The sequence below is a fragment of the Penicillium bovifimosum genome, assembly GCF_028826915.1.
Source record: "Penicillium bovifimosum strain IBT 22155 chromosome Unknown utg000002l_segment0_segment0, whole genome shotgun sequence".
Taxonomy (NCBI): domain Eukaryota; kingdom Fungi; phylum Ascomycota; class Eurotiomycetes; order Eurotiales; family Aspergillaceae; genus Penicillium; species Penicillium bovifimosum.
The window spans coordinates 525,092-540,932 of record NW_026622711.1 but is presented as its reverse complement, the minus strand read 5'-3'; the positions used below and the strand labels follow the sequence as shown (position 1 = coordinate 540,932).

Here is a 15,841-nt window from a genome sequence, read left to right as displayed (position 1 = left end):
GTATGTGGTCTGGTTTGAGCTCAAGTTCTCAAAAAGGGAAGATAGGATCATCTTCTGATATTGGGAGAAAATTACCATACACGTTTTGCCTTTAGAGTTGTTTACTCTTACTACTCCATACCAACACCATCATATGTATTCATTCTGTTTTCCCGCCTCTTGGATCCTGTGTGACCAAACAACCATTTACATTGAACCTCGAGTGTAGGCAAAAGGGGTTTTCAAAAATCACCTTCTATGATCAGTGTACGGGAAAGTGGAAAATACAGTGGATCCCCTGATTGCCGGATCTCGCAGTATACACAGTATAGGGCTATCACTTACCGTGCATACATGGTAGAACAGAGCATAGAACAGTATAACAGGACTATACATCAATGCAAAGAGAACAAATCAAGTATCAAGTATCGGCATCACATCTGTAATATGCTTCACTCTCTTTCTTCAACGATCGGTGCCAGCCGAGAACTGGCCGAGCATGATTTGCCGTGAAAGTCTGGGCTCTTTAGGTATAACGTGCCGGACTACTCCGTTTGGAAATCCACCCACGGGACCGGATAATTCCACACAATCATCTATTACGAGATTGTTCGGTATTCTTAGATACCTATAGTATTAGTATTATACTCCTAGGTCCCGATCCATGACCATGTGCATTTAGGGTTGAAGAGAGATCGGAGTCCGGACCAACTGATATACGGCGGTCAGACCTCCGAGGAACGACAGATTCAAATCTCCCTGACAATTGACACCTTTGTGATTGGTTATACCAGTGTTCTCTTCATTTACCAGGTTGTCCTGGTATCCAGCTCTTGTACCTTTTCCAGCCCCAGAGTGTTTCGCACGTTTATTTTCATTTTCCCCAGGCAAGACGGGACATACTATATATCACATTCCAGTCGATGCATGGCGATCCAACTAAATTTGGCGCCCGTCATTCCATCGACATACTGCGTACAATAGGGATATGTGAGCACTGGTATTAAGACCAAGCATAATCTTACATGTACTCCAAGTCTCCAATGCATCGGAGATCGGTGGATGTGGTACACGCGACTCATGATACAGTCGTTATGACGCCTCCACCTGCCCCGGTCGGGTCTCAATAATCTTGTACCGGGTCTCGGGATGCCCAATACTGAAAACTTGCTTTGTTTCTTGGGCTCAATCAGGGATTCAAGTCCAGATACAACATATGGTTCCCTAGCCAGGCTGCCAGGAAAGTCCACGTCCACCTGCATGTGCGTTGGGAGGCCACGATATTCCCCTAGCCGCACAGGGCAGATCATCAGCCACCGTTGTTGGCCTTAGGAGCCTTAGGATCGTCACCCGACCCTCTCGGCTCCGACGCACACAGTACACGCGAGCCTTGCTCGATATCGGGTTTCAAAGACTGGCCAGTGTGCGCTTTACAATATGCTATAAGATTATATTTAGGCAATCATACCCCAGGCAATCGATCTCGAATAGAAACTTTGTAGGTATGATCTACGGCGAGTGGCAATCCCTGAGCAAGGAGACCATCACACATCGGAACATGCAGCAAAAAGTCATGCACGAGAGCATGGAAGTATTCAATAAAAGATTAAAAGTCATAATCCCGCCATTTATTTGTACACTATTGAAAAACAGTGATCGATGTCTCGCAATGTCGTCAAGTGAGTTCTCCAGGGCTCTAGGACAAAAACCCTGCCCAGATAGGTTAGTTCCATCCAAGGGTCTGAGATGACGTATTTACTGCCTGAGGCCGTCAATGTTGCCTAAGGATCCGCGCGGGAAAGAACAAACATGGGAAACAGCAGCGCATCAAACATAACCATCAAACATTCGAAAATCGAGAAATATGGCCACTTTGGTGAATACATTTGGATAAATCATAACTTATATAAGTTTGGATTTATTCAATGAAAAGCCTGGAAGCCACGCATTTTAGGCATGTCAACCTCAGGCCACCAGTCTCGCGGGTTTCAGACCACCATTGATATCGCCCGTCAACAGGCGTATCGCGTAGCGCCCGTCGCGGGACAAAAGCGACCCCCGACAGAGACCACAGAGCAGCCTCCCGATTTACAGACCCCTGGTCCAGTCGTAAAGCAAGCTACTTTTGCTCGTCAAAATGCCAATCCAGACATCCTAGTGGAGTCAGCTCCGCTGGAGACTGCCCGTGACCTGCTGAATTCCCCTGTGAAGCGCGTTACCGCCAGCAAGATTATTCTCGGCGCTGGCGCTCCCCCGGAGCCATCCCCGGATGATCCTCCAAGGAGTACGCCCGTTGCCCCGCCTTCCAGCCAGAATCCCCTGCTATCCCTGTCTAATCCAAAGTATGGCCTGCCGCCCGCCCTGACGGCTAACTTTGCCGCCCTCGGCGTCAGGAGTATCTACCCGTGGCAGGCATCGTGTCTGTTGGCTAAGGGCCTGCTGTCGGGTGAACGTCACTTGGTTTATACCGCTCCGACGGGCGGAGGCAAGTCCCTTGTTGCGGATGTTTTGCTTTTGAAACGCATTATTGAGAACCCCGGCCAAAAAGCGCTGATGGTGTTGCCTTATGTCGCATTGGTACAGGAGAAACTCAAATGGATGCGTCGTATTGTCCAAGATGTTGAGAAGAATGCCGATGATGAGCAGAATGATTCAAATTTCCCTCGCAGGCGATGGAAGAAGATGCACAAAAACATTCGGGTGACGGGGTTGTTTGGTGGCAGTCGGACGACGGCCACCTGGGCCGATACTGATATCGCCATTTGTACAATAGAGAAAGTGAGCATGTCTGATGATCATTGTTGCCAGCAAAATCCTGATATTCTTTTCTTAGGCCAATTCGTTGATAAACACCGCGATCGAAGAGTGTAGCATTGGAGAGCTGGGTGTCGTGGTTCTCGACGAGTTACATATGCTTGATGACGAGCACCGAGGATATCTCTTGGAACTGATGGTCACGAAGCTGCTGTTGCTGCAGCAAGATATCCAAATCGTTGGAATGAGTGCCACGCTCACTGTGAGTATTGGTGCTTCCAGTCTTTGGGGATGGCTCTAACAAATGCCAGAATACCGAGATGCTAGCACAATGGATGAATGCCAAGTTCTTCATCTCTACATATAGACCAATTCCAATCGAAGAATATCTGGTGTACGAGAACGGAATATACCCAGCTGCAACTTCGAGACAACTGTTCCAAACAGCATCCAAGCTGACCGCTGCTAAATCCTTACACGATACCATCCCTCCCCATCGGATCATCCAGCCGTCTACTTTCAAGCAGCTCGCCAGCCCCGCTATAAATGCCATGGTAGCGCTAGCAGTCGAAACTGCAACTGCAGGATATGGATGTTTAGTGTTTTGTGGTAGCCGCAATGCATGTCCCATTAATGCTGCGATTATTGGCGAAGCGATGCCGCCAGCGGAGCCGGAAGAGTTGAACAAGCGACTCGATCTCCTCGCAGAACTGCGAAGTCTCTCTTGCGGGCTGGACCCGGATTTGGAGACTACAGTCATCAGAGGCACAGGGTTTCACAGTGAGTGCTCTGTCCATCACGAGAGAGCTGACCGATCTTACTGACGTCTACTTAGATGCTGGCATGACGACCGAAGAGCGGGAGCTAATCGCCCAGGCTTATGACCAAGGTGTGATCAAAGTCCTCGTGGCAACGTGCAGTCTCGCTGCTGGTGTGAACCTCCCGGCGAGACGAGTTATTATCAATGGTGCGCGAATGGGTCGTGAACTAGTCGGTCCGGCGATGCTGTATGTGCCAGCTTATCCCCAGGTGTGGAGAACATAAGGCTGACAAGAACAGTCGTCAGATGTGTGGTCGTGCTGGACGCAAAGGCAAGGACAGCGCCGGTGAAACCTACCTCATCTGCGTGAAATCTGATATGCAGGCTGTCTGCGATCTATTGGACGCTGACATGCCCGCCATTGAGAGCTGTCTCGCACCAGAGAAGAGAGGCCTCAAAAGGTATGTCTAACTCCCCAGCTGCCTTCTTATTCTTTGCGGTCGTTGACTCACATCCCATAGAGCCATTCTGGAAGCTGTAGCAACTGGACTGGTATCCGGTTGCGAGGCGATCAAAGAGTACGTTCGTTGCACGCTCCTCTACCGCTCCCTGGACAAGAAGCTCGTATACGGCATTATGAATCTCGCTCTCCAAGAACTAGTCGATGAAGAACTCCTAATCTTCAAAGACGACGAATCCTACGAAGCCTCGCCACTAGGCCAGGCAATCGTCGCATCAGCCTTTTCACCCGAAGACGGCCTATTCGTCCACGAAGAACTGAAAAGAGCCCTACAAGCCTTTGTCATGGACGGCGAAATGCACATCTTCTACATGTTCACTCCCCTGCAAGCACCATCGAACACACCCATCGACTGGCAAATCTTCCGCGACCAACTAGACCGGCTCGATGAAAGTGGTCTCCGCGCTCTACAATTCGTCGGCGTCAACCCCGGTTTCGTCAACAAGATGTATGTCAACAGGACCTCCCTACCCTTCCCACTCCATCCCAAACCCCCAGTCCCAGCCTTACTAACCCTCCTCCAAGGGTCCTAACCGGGGCCTCCCTAAGAGAATCAACCCCAACCGAAATAACCCTAGCCCGCATCTACCGCCGCGCCTACACAGCCTTCCAACTCCGCGACCTATCCAATGAAGTCCCCCTCGCAACAATAGCAAAGCGCTACAATATCCCCCGCGGCACAGTGCAAACCCTCGCACAACAATGCCACGGCTTCGCAGCCGGCATGGTCAAGTTCTGCCAGCGCATGAACTGGGGCATGATGGCTGCTGTATTGGATCACATGCGCGATAGACTTGAGGCTGGGGCGCGCGCGGATCTGCTTGAGATGGCGCAGGTTACATTTGTCAAGAGTTGGACTGCGAGGTTGCTGAGAGAGAACGGGTTTAAGAATTTGAGGGCGCTGGCGGAAGCTGAGCCGAAGGATTTGGTACCTGTTCTTATGATGGTGTGTTGGGGGGTTTCTTTTCTTTCTTTCTTTCTGGTTTGCTAATGTGATGTGTGTAGGTTAATCCTGCTAAAGCGCAGAAAACACATACTTATCCAACGGAGTCGGAGAGGTATGCTGCGAAGTTGTTGGCGAAGGCTGAGATCATTATTGCGCATGCGAATAAGCTTTGGGGTATGTTTTCTTCTTCTTATAAGTGGAATTGGCGTGGGTGTATACTGACATGTGGTTTTCCAGATCGGGAGATGCTGGTCGAGTTGGAGGAATGAATGTGCTGGGCTTGGGCTTGGGTATTTGCATAGTTTGGAGCGTTTGCTTGTTTGCATATCTACATAGTAGAGGATCCATTGGAACTAAGCCTACTGTCATTTAGGACAGAGTACGATAGAGACTCACGTCACACAGGTGCGTGGCATGTAGATACTTTACGTTGGTCTCATCTGTTGATAACATACCTGCCCCTGAATCTGATCGTAAGTCTAGGTAGATAGAATGTGATCCCAAGTTTCCTTCATGTTTTGTCTGTTGACTACACCTGTTAGTCTGCAATTTAGCTATGGTAGAGCCAAGGAGAGTAATGCCATGCGATCTATACATGATTTACAAGCAATTCGGCTCAAGAATGCTCACATCATAGTGCACGATATCTCGCCGAGTCCAGGAGAGCCGAATGTCCCACTCCCGCCGCCGTCGAATAGACCAGTCAAGATCCTGGATGTGGATAAAGGGACACCGGATGAGCATGTGTCGCGCGATCCACGATTGATTCGGTTGACCGGCGTTTATCCATTCAATGTAGAGCCGCCGTTGACGGCGCTGTACGAAGAAGGTATCGAAGTCACTTTCATGTCAATGAGAAACACAGGCTAAATGGACAAGGCTTCCTCACGACCCCGGAACTATTTTATGTTCGAAACCATGGCCCGGTGCCACAAGTTCGCGACGAAGATATCCCAGATTGGGAAATCAGGATAGAAGGGTGAGCCAATTGAAAACTATACCAGTGTGACAGGGTTTGAGAGAAAGGCTAATTGAGGAAGCAGACTGGTCGAGAAGCCTTTAGTCCTGAACTTCCGTGAAGTCCTCCAGAAATACGACCAGATCACCGCGCCCATCACACTCGTCTGTGCTGGCAACAGACGAAAAGAGCAGAACATAGTCCGGAAGTCTAAGGGATTCTCCTGGGGAGCGGCTGGGTTATCAACGGCTCTATTCACAGGACCGATGATGGCGGATATTCTGCGCAGTGCGAAGCCACTTCGTCGAGCGAAGTATGTTTGTATGGAGGGAGCTGATAGACTGGTGAGCATGTCCTGGCGAAATTTTCGGGAACCTTGAGCGTCGAATTTTGGCACGTCCCACAGCCAAATGGGTTCTACGGGACTTCGGTCAAATTGAACTGGGCGAATCGTCAACGTGGACAAGGTAGTATATACCGGGAGTTAGGGTGTCGACGCTTCCCACAGGGGTATAGTTCTTCTGCTGATAGGCTTTCTCCCGGAGGTCGCACATCTATTCATGGTAGAAACAAACTAAGCTAGAGAGTATGCCCCTGAAGCAGACCGCAAGAAAATAGCATACCTCGTTGTAGAACTCCGGCGAGACCGGCGTGCGACTTTCCAAGCGCTCATTCAATCGCACCTGCTCCGCGATCCGCGAAGTATCACCCTTGACACGGAAACTAAATAGAGTGCTAGCCAGACCACTGCCATAGCTGAACATGCCGATGCGCTTGTTCTGCGGTTGCTCACTAGGGACATAACATGAATATCAAGACGAGAAGGAAAAAGAGGGTAATACTATCTGCCACCCTGAGCTAGCGCCTGCTACGCTAGAGAAATACTACTATGCGGTTAGCAATTGGGCTCTGTACGTTTGACAGTTTGTATACTGCTCCAACCATTCAAGCACAGTGCGATACCATAATAGCAAATTCTCGGTGCTCCGGATCCGAGAACCCTCATCTGGAAATATGAGCAGAGCAGTCTCCGCTGATTGCAACTTTAGAGTGTTAAATGCAGCCAGCGTGTCAGAGACAGGACTCTGACGATTCAGTTCCCCGTGAATGAGTAAAAGTGGCGTCTTCCAGTTGCCGGCGTGCTGTGCAGGGTCCCATTTTCTCCACGCCTCTGGATTCAGCCAAGGTGGTCCACCCAGCCCATGCAAAATCGAATGCTGGGTGCTGTTAGATAGATGAGAGAGCAGGTTGAAGGTGCCATTATCGGCGATCAATGCTTTGAACCTGCACCCCAGGCCGTTGCCTTGTATCCAATTGATCATGTAGCCTCCGTATCCGAGACCGAGTGCCACGGCACGCTCGGTGTCGACATATTCGAGGGTCTCGCGGATATATTCAAAGCCCCTTCAAGATCTGCGTACGGCTTTCCAGCCCATGAGCCTTGTATCGCATCAGTGAAATGATTCCCATAGCCCGTACTTCCGGTGGGATTCGGCGCTACGACGATATACCCGTGCTCGGCGAAAAGCGCGAGATGACAGCGCATATCCCAGCCTTGCCTCCAGCTATCTTGCGGACCACCATGGATAACATAGAGCAGGGGATATATCTGCTTCGGCTTAAAGTACGATGGCTTCACCACCCATGCATGGATCTGGCGCTGTTCGTCACCCGGAAACCATATTTGATCAACTTGTCTTTCTGAAAGGCCAAAACTCTCGCCTCTGATGGGTGATGGTGGCGACGTGCCAGAAACTTGGGCCGGTAAATCTTGGATGATGACGCGTCTGCTGCTATCAGAGCTGTCGCAGGACACTAGAACCCGTTTTGATTTTTCAGGTAGGGGTGTCACATCCATGACCGAACCAAACCGCATGAGACCGTCAAATAACTCCAAGTCGGCTGGAGTCGGCGGGTTCGGCCAAGACGCCAAGTTGAGCTGGTAGAGAACTTGACGTCCCTCTTGCTCAACCTGAATCAGTAGGGATCCGTTGGAGAAATATGAAATTGACGACGGACTGAGATTCCATTATCCCGTGCCATCTGCGGACGCAAATATCTCTTTGCTCTCCCCTGTCTGGAAATTCGTCACCAGTACAATTCGATTCTTGTCAGCGGCATATCCATCCTCCTTCTTGCACAAGAGAGCCACCGTTCCGCCCGCATTTACAGTGGGAGAGGAGATGGTACCTCCCAACCCACGGAATCGCCAAGCATGGTAGCATTCATCTGGTGGAGGGAATCCAGTCCAAGCCATCATGGGACACAGGTAGCATGATGAGGCTGTATGTGTGGATTGATCGGACTCGGGGTCTTTGGCGACAAACAAAATATGCCAAGTATCTTTGAAAAAGTCCAGAGAATCGTCGTCGAACGATCCATCTGATTCGAGCTCCCCGAACTTGAAGTATTCCATTAAGTTCGTCATAGGTGTCATCGTATATTGACCCTCCGTAGCCTGTGATGGGCGCACCAGTCCTCCGAACCAAATGACGCTCTTGGGGCGATGAGCACCCCGCCCAGGGAGTGTAGTTTGTGGATGGTGGGGAGTATGTGTACTAATGTTATCATCAGGATTGAAAAGTGTCCCATCTGTATTGGCTTGGCCAACAACTGCGAAAGACAGATCATCGTCACAGTCCTCACTAAATGCAACAGATGTCACTTTGAGGTTCTTGACTGGGCCAGGAACAGTTCCCACAACGTAGTGGGCACTTCGAAGACGACTATCCCTAACAACAAAACGAGTGTTCCCATTATCCATGGCTTCCAGCCAGATGAGCTGTTCGCTGTGGCCGAGCCATCCGGGATAATTTGCACGAGGGTTATCGGTGACAGCCCAGGATCGCGGTGAGTTCATATCCCATACGCGAATCTCTCTAATCTCGCTGTGCGAGCGAAAAGAATATTTTCGCTGTGTGTAAACCGCGAGATTCCCAGACGCATTTGGGATAGGGTGACTGTATATTGGCGCTTCCAGTAGGGCCCTTCATGATTGGTTGGTCAGTCAGGGGTACAGGACAGCAGACGATCGGAACTTACTCGGGGGTCAGAGTACTATGTATGGCCATAGTGATGTCGAGAATTGATTTGTGTGGGTACTACGGCCTGTGGGGCACTGGGGTCCGTCTATCAGGATGACAATACTAGGTGGGTCAGGCTGCACTCCGTGGGAAAATATATTTTCCGAGTGCAGATAGTTGATTTGTAATCAAATATTATTGGCCAATATAAATACTTAATTCTTGGCAATACCTGCCCTTTCATCTCCATATCTCCCACCAATGAGAGCCCTCCCAATCCCCAGCGCCTATTCCCATCAACAACTTATTCTTAATGTATTACTTTTGAATTCTAGTACTCCGTCCAGGTCCCTTACTCCCTGAATCAAAATGGTGTGCTTCCTGAAGTTCCATGCCTCGTATAAAATGTATTAGTCATGTGATTGTTTGCCAAGTGACCCATAACTATTCTTGTTCTCCTTTTCTGCCGCTCTTCTCTCTCCCAAATACATCACGGACGTCAGTACCATACGAATTGATCGTTCCTCTTTTTGACTTGATTTCCTTCGCACTATTCCATCTCTTTATAACACAAATATGCAAACCCGAATGTGTCCTGATGATGTGGCCTGGGAACAAGCCGAGGAAATATCTGACAATTGACTGGCTCAATTTCTCGAACATGACGTCTTGAGACCGATCGGAAATTTCATACTTGAACACAACGGAGGCCGTGGGACCGATTTCGAAATACTCAGAAAAGGTTCTTATAACATCTCGTTGCGATTGAAGGATGAACATTCACATGAAGCCACCGTTATCCGGTTGTCGCAGCCCGGCGCCGTCTTATTCCCTGAGGAGAAAGTCGTGAATGAGGTTGCTATGATGCGATTTCTCATTGACAAGACATCAATACCTATTCCCTTTATCCACCACTCGGGAACAAAGAAGGAGAGCCCCCTCGAACTGAGTCCATTTATTATGATGGATTATATCGAACATGAAACGAAAATGTACGACGCTCTCAATGTCCCAGGATGCCCGACAGACGAACGCGGGGTCCTGGACCCGGCTATCGACCAAGGTAGACTTGAAATGCTATACGGGCAGCTGGCGGGTATCCTGCTTCAGCTTTCGACCCCCTCTTTGCCTCGGATAGGATCTCTTATCCAGATCGATGACTTCACCTGGGAAGTAACACGCCGGCCGTTGTCCATGAACATGAATGAACTTGTCCGATTGGGAAGCTTGCCGCGATCGAAACTGCCTGATCTACATACTACATTCACTACGACTTCTTCGTATCTCGAAGCTTTCGCGGACCTCAATATTGAGCATCTCGTCCACCAAAGAAACGATTCTGTTGAGTCCGCAGATGACTGTCGGCGAAAATTTGTGGCAAGGCGGCTTTTCCGCAAGCTTGCCAGGGACAAGCGACTCACCAATCCCTTGCTCGAGGAAGGGCCCTTCAAACTATGGTGTGATGATCTGCGCCCAGCTAATGTGCTGCTGCATGATAATTTGAAAATTGCCAGCGTGGTAGACTGGGAATTCACATACGCAGCACCCGCTGAATTTTCCTATGCGCCGCCTTGGTGGTTGCTCATTGAGAAGCCTGAGTACTGGTCAGCAGGCCTTGAGGACTGGACCAGAACGTTTGATTATCGCCTAAAGACATTCCTTAAGGTCATGAAGGATCATGAAGAGAGTGCGATCCAACAAGGTCGGCTGAAGGATGACCAACGGCTCTCGGACCGTATGTATCAGAGCTGGGAGAGTGGGGATTTCTGGATTGTTTATGCAGTATTGCATAGTTTTGCCTTTGATGTAATCTACTGGCAGAAGATCGACCCACGCTTTTTCGGGCCTACTGAGAACCCCGAGGGGGCATGGAAAGAGAGACTCGACCTGCTGGATGATCAGGAAAGGGACGAGATGGAACAATTGGTGGTTCGAAAGCTGAAAGAGATGACAACAAGGGATCTTGCGTGGGACCCAGATGAATATACATTGGCTTTCCACCGGCAATTGAAGGAACGGAAAGAAAAGCCACGTGAAGGAAAGACGACTGGAGCGGATGGAGTCCACGATATTGACAACAGATCAGAAGGCTGTACTGGAGGACCTGACTAAGTTCATCATCGGTCGGGCGCGCAGCACCATCCATCGTCGAGGACTCGAGGACCCATTGATTGAATTTGAATGCTGCGTGAGGGTTCACCAAATAACTGTGCGGGTGCCCGATAATGGTCACCGGGAAATCCTTTGTCGATTGATGGTTGGCAGATTCCTGAATTCCCTCGGCCTTCTCTGGTGTTGGGATCGTTACGAATGTCGCCTAGTTATTTATTACAAGTCCAACATTACCTCAGCATGCTCAGACCAAACATTAGTTATTATTGGCTGGGTCATGTGTAGTCACATGACATACCTAACCATGTTAGGTTCAGCTCAAATGTTTGGTCTGAGGAGGTCTTTGACCGCCCGTGCAGAAGGATCGGGGGAAAACCACGAAACGAGCCTCTCTCTTTGAACCATAAGATCTCGACCACCACGTCGATTTTCTTCTCAAAACTTGGCTTCCAGCGTCTTCTCCTTTATCTTCATTACTCTATACACTATCAACCATCTCTGAGCTAAGGCCGTCGAGATCGAAGCGTCCGCGCTCGACCAAAATTGCGGGGAAGACACAACCGATGACCGTCCACGTCGCATCAACAACGTACATGAAAGCGTACATGAAAGGGTCTCCCATGTCGCTGATTTGCTTCAAGAATGGAGTTGGAGCTTCCCTCAGCTCGTCAAATACTGGATCGATCACAATAATGGCGCCAGAGGAAAGCGACGTACAAACAAAAAAATTGGGTATCCTACGCACCTTGTTTACGGACGACTCGGGGGCCATCATCAAAGATATAAGAGATGATCCTATCATGGTCGATATTATGGACGTTGCGATAGAATATTTAGTCCAGGAAATACGCGCAGAATTTGGTGAGCTACGGCGGCTGTCTACATTCGGCCAGTGGAAGGCCGACGAGGATGTCAGGCAACTAGACATGTCAATGATGGGAAAAGAGCTCTCTGAGCATGCGCCACTATTTACGAACCTGATGACCGAACTAGCCTGCAACACCAATGCCAGAAGCAACGGCTACGTACGCAAGGAAGAGGAGAGCTATCTGGTGATGCTGGCATCGATCTTGCTGCTGAAATCATCCCGGAACACCACAAATCGCTTTGCACGTATGCTGGGATTCTATCTCCAACCTAGGCTCAGGAATTAAGCGACGCACCATAGAGGTGCTGGACGGTCTGGGAGTCACAGAGTGCTATTCGACATTAAGGAACTCGACGACGGCGCTATCTACTCATACGAAGGTATGTATATGATATCTATATACGTGAGGGATCTCGTTATTTTATACAGGGTCATTCAGCATCTCATTCGAGACATGGCACGCGATGGCGATATCACGACTTTCTATGACAACTTCGACTACTTGCAGAAGTCCCGTTTCGCGGTTCGATCGAGGTATCAGACGATCGAACGCGAGGATATTTACCTCGAAGAGTCCTTTTTAAGCGAGGCATGATGGATATAAATGGACTGATCGAAGGAAAAAATCATCAGCTCGGGTCTCAAAACGCGTGTTCTCTACCAGGGTATAGCCATGTAGATGCCCGATAAAACGCGACATTGCTCACCAGCACGTTCAAGCATAACACTCGCGTTCTAGGAGGCGTGGAAACTTCAAAATAGTATCAAAGTAATTGTCCAGTTCGCATTTATGACGCTTGTAAGATTGAAGATGGTCAGGTCTGTGGTTGTTGAGAACGTTGAGATCGAAATTCACACACCAAAGGAGCGGTCAAGCTGTTGGTCGATAATTCTTGGCAAAATTTCAAAATACTCCTCAGACGAAACATTTGAGCTGAACCCAACTTGGTTAGACAGGTCATGTGAGCATTACCCAGCGAATCATATTTCGTCTGAGCATGCTGAGGTAAGTCCAACACTCTACTAAAACTCCAGTAGATATAAACACAATCGCTCGTAAGCAGATATAACAGATGAATAACAGAAGAAGAAAACACCCATCTTCCACGCACATTTCTACAACTCACCATGTCCACCATGCTGAGGTGCATGCTTCTCCGGCGCAGCCATAAACCCACCAGCGCGCACGCGCAGCCCGAAATTAATCGTGATGATAATGACAAGACCAATGCTAAGGACCGTCGGACCCCAGCGCTCATAGTAGACGCGCTTGACGTCGCGGCGCTTGCGGATCTTGTCCACGCGCCAGATGTACAGGAAAAGACTGTAGACGAGGGCGGCGGCGGCGAGGATGGTGAAGGCCCAGGAGGAGACGAGGGTTGCGGAGTCTGAGCCGAAGTTGAGGAGAGTTGCGGCGATGCCGCCGAGGATGATGGAGAATTCGAGCCAGGAGAGGAAGGTGCGCTCGGCGGCGAAGTAGACTTTTGGTTCCACGCGGATGGGAACGAAGATGCCTGTTTGTCCATTAGTTTGTGAACTGTTTTGTGTGTTACGCTGGCGTCGAATGACGGCGAGAGGAAGACTTACGTTTGCCTGGAGGAGCGTGGAATCGTTGCAGCGTGCGTCGGTGGCTACTCAGGACTTGGATGCCGCGCTGCTCGGGGGGTGGCAGGGTTGTTGGACGGGGGCGCGGGATTATTGCCATAAGACCCTGTGCGACGGCGTGACCGGTTCGAATGAGGTAGTGTTTGGCTAGCTGCTGCGCGTAGTAAGCACCGCCTATACGGCGGGCTTCTTCTAGCTCATCGGAATAAACTGATTCGTCGTCGGAGTCGTACAAGGGGTAATCTTCATCACCGGGAAGGGGTTGGGCGGCGATGCGCTCTTCAATGTCTAATTCGTTGCCGTTGGTCTCGAACAATCCGTTCTGGCGCTCGCCGTCCAAAGTGCGCTCGTCCATCCCGGGGTTTTCATCATCGTCTGAGTCTTCGTCATTGGCGGATATTGAGGTACTCGCCAGAGGCCTGTGAATACCATATTGGCGGGAGGCGGGTTTGCGGATGTCGACGCCCATCTGGGGGAACCAGAATGGAAGCAGGTTGATGCGCGTAGGGAACAAGGTGGCGGTGCCGTGGATGAACTTGCTGAATTTCGGAACTGCCTCAACCAAGTGACTGGCAGTCAACTCCCGAATCCACTGTGGAGGTTCCTGGCCTGCCTGGGTCTGCAACTTCACCTCCAGCACGGCATAAGGGAATCGGTCAATATCCTCAGGTGGCAGCTGGGAGAATGGGAAGTCGACGCCGATATCCATGCGACGCCAGTTCTTTCCTGCCCTTCGGCGGCCGTCCATGTTGTCCTCTCGAATCATGGTCAATTCTGTGTCAAGAGAGATTCGAACACGGGCGTCTCCCGGCAGCTGGAACGCAGTGCGGTGGTAGAAGGTACGAGTGACGGGCACCAAGCGGCGGGTCAGGACGCGGTACTGAATCTCACGGGCCAATTGCTCTAGACCATCAATTTCCGCCGCGCTCTTTTTGCCTTCCTTGCGCGCTTTGTCGAAGATCTGCTCAACTGTCATCCGTCCCTCAAGGAAGGCATTGACGTGCTTCTCCTTGAGGGCAAAACGCGCCTTGACAGACTTTTCTCCCGTCCAGTCCTCGCGGTGGGTTTTCCGCTCCACGAAGATCTGGTCACTTTCCATTCCACCGTACCAACGCAGTCGAATGGCCTCGGCGCCTTCTGTTTTCTTCAGCCGGCCCTGATACAGCTCCCACGTATCCGTGTTGTCATAGTAGATAGAGGAAATTGCTGTGTCCTCCTCTGCGAACTCCTTGCTGGCATTGAAAACTAACACCGGCAAGTGCTTCAGGATGACCAGCTTCAACTCTGTAATATTATCACGATGCACCCAGTACTTTGTAGTCTGACGCACAAAGTTCTGCTGGGTGCCACCAGCGGATGCGTCACCCTCAACCGGGTTGCCCTTGGTTCGAACCAAATCATACAGTTTAGATAGTTTGATCACAAAGGCGTCGTAATTGTCCTTGAAAAAGGGTTTCGCTTTCAGACGTGTCGCGAAGACTGGCTTGAGGTACCATTGTGTTTCTTTCTGTGGAATTGTCAACGAATTGGGGCCTGGCTTGAACATGGAATGGAGGACATACGTCATGCTTCTTGATGATCTTCTGGAAGCCCGTGTAGTTCAATTGGGTGAATTTCGCCAGGTCATGCACATCGGCAATAATATCACTGAGCACCTGTTCAAGAATCAAGAAATCCTGATCGGTGGGCGGAGGCCGAGAGGATCGACCGCTCTGGCGACGGGAATCGACCGAGCTATCCAGACGGGAGACCACATCGTTCACCTCGAGTTCGCTCTCTTGGATCCGATCCACAATCTCCTCACTCTTGCGCTTCTGAAACAGGAACACCTTCTCCAATTCGCTCTCGAGTAAGGACACAAAGTGCGTTTCGTCGTCCTCCGTCCATTCTTTGCGGGCGGGCTTGGTATTATCGGGGGTCGGTTCATCGACGAAATCGGTCTTGAGGGCTTTCTTGAGATCGTCGTACGCAATGTAGAAAGGATAGTACTCTTTAATCAGGGAAGAACGGAGATATTCACCGAACCTGTGGAACAATTGGATCAGTACGCTGATGATGGTGCGGGCGATGGGAATTCCTGTGGCTGAAGGATAAGAATGGGTCAGGGAATTACGCACCTCATGCTGGGCTAGGAGAATGTGGGATATCGACACGTATGAGTCAGCCCAACCTCATACCGAGGGAAAGAAGGAAGAGAAGAAGGATATCACGGTAATTGAGAGAACCCAGATCGGAGGGTTGAAGCTCTCCGACGGCGAAGGCGAAGGCGTACTTTGATAATGGGGATCCGAACTCGGCTAGCTCGATGACTAGCGG

General features: G+C 50.2%; 5 protein-coding genes across 5 annotated transcripts; 3 read left to right on the top strand and 2 right to left on the bottom strand.

The window, feature by feature from the left end:
• Positions 1-1,935: 1,935 nt before the first annotated feature.
• On the top strand, positions 1,936-5,228 carry N7515_001406 (DEAD/DEAH box helicase; the record flags this gene model as incomplete). Its single annotated transcript, XM_056662150.1, has 8 exons — positions 1,936-2,757; positions 2,813-2,995; positions 3,045-3,513; positions 3,569-3,740; positions 3,793-3,954; positions 4,015-4,461; positions 4,539-4,959; positions 5,019-5,228. The coding sequence occupies 8 exons, from the start codon at positions 1,936-1,938 to the stop codon at positions 5,226-5,228; spliced, it is 2,886 nt and encodes a 961-aa protein (XP_056524263.1).
• A 1,120-nt stretch (positions 5,229-6,348) lies between these two features.
• N7515_001405 (acylamino-acid-releasing enzyme) lies at positions 6,349-8,988 on the bottom strand (the record flags this gene model as incomplete). Its single annotated transcript, XM_056662149.1, has 6 exons — positions 6,349-6,471; positions 6,541-6,709; positions 6,851-7,321; positions 7,429-7,889; positions 8,016-8,904; positions 8,960-8,988. 6 exons carry the CDS (start codon positions 8,986-8,988, stop codon positions 6,349-6,351), a joined length of 2,142 nt encoding a protein of 713 aa, XP_056524262.1.
• A 912-nt stretch (positions 8,989-9,900) lies between these two features.
• Positions 9,901-11,052, top strand: N7515_001404 (phosphotransferase family protein; the record flags this gene model as incomplete). Its single annotated transcript, XM_056662148.1, has 1 exon — positions 9,901-11,052. One exon carries the CDS (start codon positions 9,901-9,903, stop codon positions 11,050-11,052), a length of 1,152 nt encoding a protein of 383 aa, XP_056524261.1.
• A 563-nt stretch (positions 11,053-11,615) lies between these two features.
• Positions 11,616-12,206, top strand: N7515_001403 (uncharacterized protein; the record flags this gene model as incomplete). The annotated part of the gene is made up of 1 exon (XM_056662147.1): positions 11,616-12,206. The coding sequence occupies one exon, from the start codon at positions 11,616-11,618 to the stop codon at positions 12,204-12,206; it is 591 nt and encodes a 196-aa protein (XP_056524260.1).
• An 830-nt stretch (positions 12,207-13,036) lies between these two features.
• vtc4 (putative vacuolar transporter chaperone (Vtc4)) lies at positions 13,037-15,647 on the bottom strand (the record flags this gene model as incomplete). The annotated part of the gene is made up of 4 exons (XM_056662146.1): positions 13,037-13,434; positions 13,508-15,032; positions 15,088-15,550; positions 15,643-15,647. The coding sequence occupies 4 exons, from the start codon at positions 15,645-15,647 to the stop codon at positions 13,037-13,039; spliced, it is 2,391 nt and encodes a 796-aa protein (XP_056524259.1).
• Between the last annotated feature and the right edge of the window lie 194 nt (positions 15,648-15,841).